At 41.6% G+C, this 11,582-nt stretch overlaps 1 protein-coding gene across 4 annotated transcripts in view; it reads right to left on the bottom strand.

Annotated features, from left to right (window-relative positions):
• The window catches only part of CHRDL1 (chordin like 1), a 125,480-nt gene that overhangs the window by 8,990 nt on the left and 104,908 nt on the right, over nucleotides 1-11,582 (bottom strand). For all 4 annotated transcript variants that reach the window (XM_023508721.1, XM_023508722.1, XM_023508723.1 and 1 more), the window contains 2 exons: nucleotides 7,716-7,884; nucleotides 2,713-2,922 (listed from right to left, as the gene is read on the bottom strand). In XM_023508721.1, coding sequence (XP_023364489.1) covers nucleotides 2,713-2,922; nucleotides 7,716-7,884 — 379 coding nt within the window. The remainder of the gene's footprint in view (nucleotides 1-2,712; nucleotides 2,923-7,715; nucleotides 7,885-11,582) is intronic.

Below are 11,582 nucleotides of genomic sequence, written 5' to 3'. Positions count from 1 at the left end.
TTTTTTTTTTTTTTTTTAGTCTTAGCATATACAAGCATTTTCTTTTTTAACACAAAAAGTGAGATCATAATATACATTTTTTTTTGAGAGTCTCAAGCTGTCGCCCTGGGTAGAGTGCTATGGTGTCACAGCTCACAGCAACCTCAAACTCTTGGGTTTAAGCAAGTCTCTTGCCTCAGTCTCTCAAGGAGCTGGGACTACAGGTACCCACCACAATGTCCAGCTATTTTTGTAGTTGTTGTTGTTGTTGTTTAGCAGGCCCAGGCCAGGTTTAAACCCACCAGCACTGGTGTATGTGGCCGGTGCCCTAACCACTGAACAAGAGCACTGAGCCATCATATACATTTTTTAATTTGCTCTTCTTACTTAACGAATATATTGCAAATATCTTTCTGTGCCATTAAATCTTAACCTACAATGATTTTTAATGGTTATATTAGTACCCCACAGTACAAACAAGCCATAAATTATTTAACCATTCTCATATTGGTGAATTTCCAGATTGTTTTCAATTTTTCACTATTATAAACAACACTGTAGCAAAAATTCTTGTTTGTATATCTTTATGAGTGCTTCTGATTACTTAGGATTTCTAGAAGGGTAATTATTTAGGCAAATGTTTTAATAAACATTACCAACCTGATAGGGCAATTACTTAAAAAGCAATGCCTGTTGTGTGGCCTACTTGCACAAGTTTTTTTGATTATTTTACTTTTTATTTAAATCACCAGCATCAATAAAAAGCAAAGCATGATGAAATGGGATTTGGTCTGAAGGTCTAAGATTCAAATTAGAAAGGATAGTTTAAGGAACTACTAGTTTTCTTCTGAAATGGTCTTGTTGTACTACTTTTAAAAAATATAGGCATTAAACCCTTGGCAAAAGAGAATACTGTGTTGGCTCAGCCCCCAGAGCTAAGTGGTTAGGGAGCTGGCCACATACACCTGGGATGGTGGGTTTGCACCTGGCCTGGGCCTACTAAGCGACACTGACAACTACAACAACAACAACAAATAGCGGGGCATTGTGGCGGGCACCTGTAGTCCCAGCTACTTGAGAGGTTAAGGATCACTTAAGCCCAAGAATTTAAGATTGCTATGAGCTGTGACACCATAGCACTCTATCGAGGGTGACACAGTGAGACTCTGTCTCAAAAAAAAAGAGAGAGAGAGAGAGAGAGAGAATACTATGTTAGTGGAACTGCCACTTAGTGACACTAAGAGATTTGGGGATCCAGTGAAATAGATTTGGAAGGTATAATAGGTCATCATGTCTGTGTAACCCCAACAGCCACAAACCCTTAGAATGTGCTCTCTCCATACCTATAATTAATATATTTCCTCATAATTTTAATGCCCTATTTCTCAACTCCATATCAAATGGCTCCTGTCCTTCCTATCCACACTCTTGCCCTCTGCTTACTCTAGAAGATGGGGTTGTCACACTGAGAAAGATTTTGTTTATACCACAAATTAGCATTTCTCAAACTTTAATGTCTATTAGAGTCACCTGGCGATCTTGTTAAAATGCAGACTCTGATGCAGAAGTTTGGGGGTGGTGGCCAAAGAGTCAGCACTTTCAACTAGTTCTCAGTGGTTCTCAACCTGTGGGTTGCGACCCACAGGAACTATATTAAAGGGTTATGGCATTAGGAAGGTTGAGAACCACTGCTCTAGGTGCTGCTGGTCCATGAATCACACTTGGTGTAGCAGGACCATAAACACCCTGGGCCTACAGTAGTGTTTCCCAAACTTTTCTTGCCCATTAGTATCACCTAGTGATATTCTAAACTCTCCAAAGCCTAGTGTGCACCTCAAATCAATTAAATCATAATCTTTGGGGATGAGACAGAGGTAGTTCTAGACACTCTTTGGGGATCCCAATGTGCAGATACATTTGGGAACTACAGGTCTATGTAAAAATGCTGAATAAATATACTGTGTTGACTCCAATGCTATGGACTGTATTTTTATGTAGCTCATGTTCTAAAACCACCATTTAAATAATTTACCTTTTTAAATCAGTTAACATTTTGTATCGGTCTAGAAAAGAGAATAAGCTGGAAACGATCCAGGTTCTAGGCCTCGATTTTCTTATCAGTTAGTTGCATAACTCTGGGCAAGGCACTTTATGCATTTCAGTTTTCTTATCTTCAAAAGAGAACTAACACTATAATTATAGGATTTTAGTGTAGGAGGGAGCTTAGAGATCAAATGTTCCAAACTTTATTGTACAAATAAGGCTGATGAAGCCCAGAATGGATAGTGCACATTTCTCAGGTCATATAGCAACTTAGATTTAGGCCAGCACCCAGTCTCCTTCCACTGTAACTCTCATCCTGTGTCAAAGGGTAATGGATGTGATTGTGCTTTGATGACTTAAATTGTAATGTAAATGAAAGGTGCTACTATTCTTCCTAATAATCATGATAAAGTAAATTTTCTACTATTTAGGAAAGCAGAGACAAGTTTGGCAGTTGGGGCTCATGGAAGTATCGGTAGATGTAAGCAAATCCCCAGTATATTTCTGAGCAGTAAATTTCTTCCAACCAACCATCTTTTCAGTCTTTCAAAAGAAGAGAGAACAAAGTTCATCTTTATTAGAAGTATTATCTCTATAATTATATGATAGACTGATTATGTTTCTGATGCTTAAAGAAGGACTTATGTGAGGATTTTAGTCAACCAAAGGCAGAGCCTCCAACCAACGCACCTTTCGCCTTTTTACCTGGACACACCTTGCAGCACTTGCCATCTATTTTTTGAGGATACTTGCATGGGTATCGATTGGGGCAGTGGATTTTCTTACACTCTTGCTTGGTGACATTACAAGTGCACAACACACACTCTACAATGCCAAATGCCCGGAGATTTGGGTGCCAGGACTCGCCATGGGAATAGGTCTTTCCATTGGAAACGCACACTGGAAGAGAACAAAGAAATGGAAACTGAAAGTTATGGAGCTAGAGTGTGTCCCCATGCTCAAAATCCAAGCCTTGAACTCCTTAATATATCAAGTATCCCTTGTTCTTCTCATGGCCGTGGAGATACATTTACAGAGCAGTCTCTGCGGCCACAAAACTGCTTGGCCCACACTCTACTGTCAGCAGCTCCCCGGGTTCTTTAGCAGAGGCCTCTGGATACTCACAATGGTCTGATATGTAGTCAGCAGGTCACAAATAGTTTTTAAAATGGAGAAATGAACAAACACATGAAAGCAGAGTTCTATCTGTCCTGGCCATCTGATAAGAAATCTCTAGTAAAATGTAGTGTTAACAGCTGCAGTTCTGTGAAAGATGTGTATGGTCCAAGTTGAAGTGCTACCAGGCATGAAAATTTCCTAGAGAGATTTGCTTTCCAGGGAGTCTAGATGCAAAATCTATTGCTCTTCCCAAAGGGCAAGTTTCTTCCAGATCCTGATAGTTTTTCAATTTTTAGTAGACTCAGGGTCTCCCTCTTGCTCAGACTGGTCTCGAACTCCTGAGTTCGAGCAATCCACCCACCTCAGCCTTCCAAAGTTCTAGGATTACAGGAGTGAGCCACCATGCCTGGCTCAAGCCACTACACCTGGTTCTATTCCAGATCCTGAAGCAAATCCATTCAGAATGTTCAATGCTATAAGAGTATCATCCACAAACATATATAGGTGTAGAACTTAGTGGTGATAATTTACTCCCTGGTGTGGGAAGGAAGTTACTAAGAATGAGATTGAGAAGGAAAGGACTAATGCCTCCTGGGTAATTTGTGAAGGGACAGCCTTATATGCCTCTAATCTTCAGGCAATTTCCTCAGTCTCCCCCCCTACATAGAGGCCGTAGAGAAATCACTGTCTTTTCCATTGATATCCTTTGGCAGTCTGACATTTGTTGAGTGGGAAGTGAAGTCACTGGCTCCATGTTTTCTGAGGGGCTTTGAAAGAGCCAAACATGGCTCAGCGCCTGTGGCTCAAGCGGCTAAGGCACCAGCCACATACACCTGAGCTGGCGGGTTCTAATCCAGCCTGGGCCCGCCAAACAACAATGGCCGCTGCAACCAAAAAATAGCTAGGCATCTGCCAAAGGACATCAATGGAAAAGACAGTGATTAGTTATAGCCAAATCTCTACAGTCTCTATATAGGGGAAACTGAGGAAACTGCCTGAAAATTAGAGGCATATAAGGCTGTCCCTTCACAAATTATCCAGGCGCCTGTAGTCCCAGCTACTTTGGAGGCGGAGGCAAGAGACTCGCTTGAGCCCAGGAGTTGGAGGATGCTGTGAGCTGTGATGCCACAGCACTCTACCCAGGGGGACAGCTTGAGGCTCTGTCTCAAAAAAAAAAGAAAGAGCCAAACATTTGGACTAAAGGCTGAGTGCCCTATAAAGGGAAGGAGCCACAGGAACGTCCTTCTGTGCAAATTAACCCAAAACATATCCAGCTTCTACTGTAAGGCATGGAGCTAGGTTCCAGGATCAGAACTGTACACGGCTGCCAATGGGGAGTCTGAGAATAACTTCTTTTCCTTTTTAAGAGTACAGGGACATCTTGGAGATTTCAAGCCATGACCGGGCCTGGGTGTGTTTCTCATTATTCCCATCACCTCATCACACCCAGGAAGACCTGTCGGCATCCCAATCAACAACATCTCTAGGGTGAGTTGTATCACTTCAGGCGGGGCTCGGGGGCAGGGAGAAATAGGCCCACTTGGGGCGTTCCTAGGAACTGAGATATTTGGCTGCAAGACAATGGCCTCAGAAGGATGAATCATTGGGCTATTTCTTTTTCACCACGTCCACTGGGTCACATTAAGAAATATGGATGATTGCTGGCTGCCCTTTCCTATCCTTAGCAAGGGCTGCTAGAATACTGGGCACTGTAATGGGTCAATCCACGTAAAGATTTCCAAGAATCCAAACCAGAGAAGCTCCCAATCTTACTTTGCAGTGCAATAGAATAGAGACTTGACGCCTTAACTGTGAGGCTCAGGGCTGTGAAAAGGATGATACAAAAGAGGCCAGATAGGTCATTCTCTCCCCATCCACATCTCTTCTCTCCTTTCCCCAGACAATGACATTCCCTTCTAAACAATGTGATCAAGTGAGTCCACTGTCTGCCTAAAGGACATTTAGTCTGGATTCAAGTTCAAAATAGTAGAGTCCCACCACTTCTCTTTGATTGTAACACAGAACCAAGTAGACGTATCTCGGAGGACCCCATCATTAGCAGGCAAACTAAGGAAAACGGTGAGCCATGCTAACACGCAGGGCAGACAGGATTCCCAGTGATCTATCTATCTATCTATCTATCTATCTATCTATCTAGGTTTTCTCTCCCCTAAACATTTGGAATAAGGAAAGAGTCCAGACTGGGTGAGAGCCCACATGCTGCAGTGAAACAGGGTGAGCTCAACTCTATAGAGAGAAACCCAGCCTTCTCCCCACCAAAAAATTCCCAAGATGATTTTGAATCATATATCTGGGGAGTTAAGGTATATGGAAGTGGGGACAAGTGATTCTCAAGTGAACTATAGTAGAAAGGTCAAAAGTAGACCGCTGCATCCAAATCAATGGGGGCAAATGAATGAATGTAAACCAGCTGTGGGTTTTGAAGGACAAGGAGAAAAATCAAGGGATGAGCCTCTGCCCTAAAAATAGAGGCCTTGTGGAAATTATGGGATCTAGGATTTTCAAAGACTATTTCCTCACACTTTTTAAAAACAGCTTTGAAATACTTTCAGAGCAAATGGAATCTATTGGAGGCAATTTAGGATTGAAAATCAAACCACATCTTTACCTAACTCCTCCTCCTCATTTCATAAAACTTATATCAGAATTCTTTGGAACATAAAAATAATAAATTTCAAATCAAACACAGATAGATAGTAAATATTTCCAATTCTTCTAATACACCACCATTTTTTATTAAAAGTTTTATTTTGAATGGTCTTTTAAGCCTGTAAGTTTCAAAAGCATTTAGTTTTTTTATCTGTAATCTGAAATTTACATCTAACTAGTAACAGATGTGATCAACTAGCTTTGGCTTGACTACCTTTGTTGAGATTTATGGTAGGAGTTCTTTGTAACGGATTGTTTTTCACTCATGTTATTCAATCATTTGGTTTAATAATTGATTGCTTTTAACCCCTTCAGAGAATTGCCTTTGATTTGTTTTCCCTTTAAAGGAAACAAAACATGTTTGTGGTTTTATAAAAAGAAACCAGCTGAGCTCTTGCTCCGATGAGCTGGTTGACAGGACGCCTAAAAAAGTAACAAGCAGTCAATTGTTTGGTTGAATTTCTCCTCCCCCCATCCCTGCTACTAGCGGGGGTGGAAACCAGAGAATTATGCGCAAAAAGAAATGGGGACCATGGATGTCCGCAGGTGCCTGCTGCAGCTAGTTAGTTGGCTGGGTGGGCTACATGTCAGTGTTAACCTGATCATTTTTCCTGATGCTCAGCCAGGTGGTTTCTGGATTTTTCACTGGATTACTCATTTCTAAGGGTAATCTCCTATGCTACACATTGAACCAAAATCTGAGTGTAGGGCCAGAAATATATAGTAGAACCTCTGTAAGTTGACCCCCAAGGGACTGTGACAAACTGGTCAACATATAGAGGTGGTCAACTTAAGGAACCAAGCCTACTGTACTGATATGTACACATGGTGCATGTCTGGTCTATAAAGTTATGTCAACTTAAGGGGGTGGTTAATATAAGAGGGGGTCAAGTATGGAGGGTCTACTGTATACTTTTAACTAGAGCCCCAGGAGAATCTGGGGTACATCGAAGTATTAGAACTGCTATTTCTAAGGTATAGAAAAGAATTTCAGAAGTGTTTGGCACTTTGTGCCTTTGAATGTTGGAGGCCTACGAGAAAATGATTAACCTCTCATTCTGTTAAATTCTCAAGAAATTTTCCCAGGCTCAGTGCCTGTAGCTCAGTGGTTAGGGTGCTGGCCACATACACTGGGGCTGGCGGGTTCAAACCTGGCCTGGGCCTGCTCAAAGAACAACAATGACAACTACACCAAAAAGAAAAAAAAAAATGCCAGGCATTGTAGCGGGTGCCTGTAGTCCAAGCTACTCAGGAGAGTGAGGCAAAAGAATCGCCTGAACCCAAGAGTTTGAGGTTGCTGTGAGTTGTGATACCACTGCACTCTACTGAGGGTGACATATAAAAAGAAAGAAAAAAAAAAGAAAATTTCCCAAACAGCCTCCAACCTTTGGGGTCAAGTGAGAAAATTCTAGAGCCTGCTTCACAAGCAAAGGGGCCTGCCTTAACTATGTTTTTTCTGGCTGCATTTAGGGAAGCCTTAAGTGTCCATACTCATTTTGTAGACTTGAAGGTGAGCAGCCATGTCTGAATATGTGATTTCTTTTTTTTTTTTATTAAGCCATATACACATAGATCATGGATACATTTATGTGTATGTGGAGTACAGTGTGTTGATTTTTTTTATACAATTGGACGTGCTCATGTCAAACCAATCAACATAGCTTTCGCCTCATTTACTTGATTATTGTGTTAAGACATTTATGTTCTACACTTGACAGATCTGATTTATACCCTTGCAATATGCTCCATAGGTGTGGTCCTGCCTTTTACCCTCCCTCTATCAAACCTCTCCCCTCCCCTTTGATTTTTGTCAGAGAAAGAGTCTTGTCTTAGCTCCAGCCCTCTAAAGACCAGGGCTGATAAAGCCGAAATGTGGAACTGCATGAAAGGAGGATGTCCCTTACCTTGTCCATGCTTGTGTTTGTTATTGATGACAATTTGCACAATGGTCCCTGATGCTTGCTGGGAATCCATAAGAGCTCCCCGGTGACTTCTGGCCCCAGGAAAGCGGGGCAGACCTCCAGCCTGTCGGCTTGGTGGAGGATCATAGTGAGAGCGATGGTAAGAATGTCTCTGTAAAAATAACAATGAATTCAGTTCAAGAAATCCACCAATGGGATGGCAGAGGTTCAGTTATATACATTGGAAGACATTTCATGATTTTAACTTACAGTGATGAGCTCTGATCTTAGCTGCATGCCCACCTATACCGACAGAAGCAGGGATGTGATCATGTAAAAGCAGCACTGGAAAGAGGCTGAGGTTTTTCTATCTTTTTCTAAAAGGTGAGACTAGATTCATAGACAAACTTCTGAAGGAGAAAAACAACTGAAGAGGCTAAAGTGTTCTTCCTGCTCCAAAGTCTCTCATGTTTGGGTTTAAAAATTAAGACAGTAGTCTGCAACACAAGGCAGAGTGTAATAGAGACAGAGCATGGGAAAGTAAAAGGTGCTGTGCAAATCAGGAGGAAAAGAGAGTTTCCAGTTAGGGAGGGTTTGTAACTTGGGCCACAAAGGGTGGGGAGGCTTTTTATAAGCAGAGTTTGTGTGGAATAGTCCAGGCAGAGGTTTCCAAGTTGAGAAGGTGTAAGAGAGAACGCAGAGTCCATAAAAGGAAACAGCTGAAGGATAACTTTCCAAAAATGGGTGGGAGCCAGCTCATGGAGGACTTAAAATGACAGGCTAAGGAGTAAAGACTTTATTTGGTAAGCAATAGAGGTGAGGATGTATAGGTTTTGAGGGGTTTTTTTTCAAGTAGGGAAATAATGTAATCAGAGCTGTATTTCAAAGCACTGAACCCAGACCATCTGTAGAGTGAACTAGATAGGAGGCAAAAATGAGAGTTAAGTATAGTCTTGATCAAATGTATCGAGACTCAAAACACAGGCAATGACAGAAGATCACTCAGCACAGCACAGATACCCTTAACATTTTATAGATAGAATATCTGACAGCATATGACAGTATTAGAATATAAGCCCCACAGAAACAAGGACTTTGTTTTGTTCACTGGTATATATCTCTAGTGCCTAGAACAGTGCCTAGCATTTACAAGGTACTCATCAAATACTTGTCAAATGAATGAGATTATGGTCCCTAAGGAAAGCTAAGAGTCTTATAGTACAGATAATCCAATCATTGCTCTTTCAACAAGGGTTCCAGACACATGATACCCTCACTTTTGAGCTGCTAGAGCAGTGGTTCTCAACGTTCCTAGTGCCACAGCCCTTTAATACAGTTCCTGTGGATTGGAATCCACAGGTTGAGAACCGCTGTACTAGAGCCTCTCCCAGGAGCTGAGGTGGTTCGAGGGTTGAGGAGAATAGAATGAATGAAGAGTGGAACATTACAGCTTAAAGTCAAGTAACATTAATTGTGTTTTAGGGGCAATTCGCAACTGTTAAGGGTGAAGGAGGAGTACCCAATAAAAAATCGTTTGTGGCAATTAAAATGGAAGAACTTTATATTTAGTAATAGAAATAATGGGGAACCTCGAGAAGATAGTTATGGGCTCCTCTGATGCAACCATCTCATAAAACATCGATTAAAGTTATGCGCTATAAACACACATGTGGCAAATTTAGCTTTGGGAAGTAGTATTGCTTTCTTGGCAGGAACGGGGCACTGATGGGAGAAAGGGAGAGTGAACAGGAGCTGGAATAAGAGGACCTTTTTTAGACTTCTGAAAGAGAACATTATTCTAAGAAGAGCCCATGCTGGTCCACTGCTATAAAAATTGACACAAATAATAATTTGCATCGATTTCTTCTCATGCACATGAACAGGATTCTCGGTGCAAATATTACTCATGCCCACAATGGTTCCTATGTCTTTTTCTACCATCATCACTCACATTCCACCAAGGCCATTACAGATTGTTCTGTCCTTTTTGGAGTTTGCAAATGTTTGCCAAAGGAGCACAGAGTATATAGTCTGACTGGTGGGTGCTTCCCTGATGCTAAAAGGAAAGAGTTAGCCAGGGACAGAATTAGAGAGGGGAGGTCACCAACCCAGAATAAGCTGCAAGTACAGGAAGTTCTCTGACTCATGATGGTGAGCACAACATGAAAAGCTATTCTTTAGCACCAGGGACTCAGACCCTAGATACATGACAAGGGTAGGATACAGATCCACCGGAACTGTATTAAAGGGCCGTGGCATTAGGAAGGTTGAGAACCACTGCTCTAGCAGCTCAAAGGTGAGTGTATCATGTGTCTGGAACCCGTGTTGAAAGAGCAATGATTGGATTATCAAGGCAAAACCCCCAAACCTCAGGGATTTTGATCAGAGAGGCCCTATCATAGACCGTCTGCCCCCCCCCACCAAGAACCTCATCTTTTGAAGTTTTCATTTTACAGACCGAGAAACTGAGGTCAGGAGAAGAGGCGATTTATTCAGGATGACAATGCAGGTTGAAATTTTGGAGATGATGGGAGAGTAGGGGGATGATGAACAGAAGAAGGATGAAGGCAGGGAGGAGAAAGTGGGGGAGAAAATGTCCGGTTAAAACAGTGGTCCACAAAAATTTGACTGAAAGTTTCTTCAAAGAATGATTCTTTCAGGTAGTGTTCAGAAGTGCATGTGCCACTGGTTCTTCACCTTGGTCGCACACCAGAATCACCTGGGAAGATGTAAAAAATTCTGATGCCTGGGTCCCACTCCTAGGGATTCTTAAGTAATCTGTCGGGGGGGGGGGGATGGCCTGGGCATCAGGATTTTTATATATTCTCCCAGAGTCTGTAATGTGAAGCCAAGGTTGAAAATTACTTATCACTTGGCCTTTTGGCTAAGATCAAGTGTGAGAATCACTGACCTAAAGGACTTTCTGTTTTGAGGCTTGGGGTGGAGGGGATGGTATGTGATTTTGATTTAAGGGTAATGTGTCTTTCAGAGTCACTCCCTTAAACTAAAGAAAAAGGTTTACCAGGGGCCATTCTGACTGTGTAACTTAAAGGAAAGGGAAAAAAAGCATTAACACCCTGGAATTGTAGTGAAATCAGAGCTTATCTTAAAAACCAGCTGCAAATTGGCTGCTTGAGAGAGCAGGTCAAAAACCAGTTAGAAATAACAATATAGGTTTGCTTTGTTCTGTTTTTCTTGGTGTTTTTCCTTTATTTACTTACTTGAAAGACTGAAAACATTTTAGGCTTATAAAGTGCCTCTAAAACTCTTCTTTTCTGGTGTGAGAAAATCCCCACCATTGTAGAGGCTCCCCAGGAATTTCTTCCTGACTTGTTCTAAGGTCTAAGACACAAGGGTTTTATTGGCAGAGACAGGAAAACATTAGAATCCAAAAAAGGCCTTAAAAGGGTTTTCGTGGTTGTGATATTGTATTATAGATTTACAAGATGTTATCATCTTGGGGGAAAGTAGGCAAAGTCACAGAGGATCTCTCTTATATTACCTCCTACAATTACAAGTGAATCTATAGCAATCTCAGAATAAAATTTAAAATTTAATTTAAAAAGTGTCTTCAGAACGTATTCTGTAATGCACATGGTCACAACAACATTGTGCCTTAGTCACTACTAACCTAGGACAGTCCCTGGCTGAAAGACACCAAACCATTGTTCTAAGTGAATGAAAGACTGATTTTTGTCTGTTTCAGGTTGCTTCTGTCCTAAACGCTTTAGCTTTTCTAATGGTCGATTTCAATGTAATCTACTGGGGGCAAAAATCAGAGTTTGGCTGTTGTCCAAACGAAAATTATGCTCTCTTTCATGTTTTGGCTTTCCACCCTGTGCCCACTTCTCCCTCCTCACATCACACATC

Source organism: Otolemur garnettii, unplaced genomic scaffold, assembly GCF_000181295.1.
Source record: "Otolemur garnettii isolate 467f Iridium unplaced genomic scaffold, OtoGar3 scaffold00267, whole genome shotgun sequence".
Taxonomy (NCBI): Eukaryota; Metazoa; Chordata; class Mammalia; order Primates; family Galagidae; genus Otolemur; species Otolemur garnettii.
This window is presented reverse-complemented; position numbering and strand designations above follow the sequence as displayed.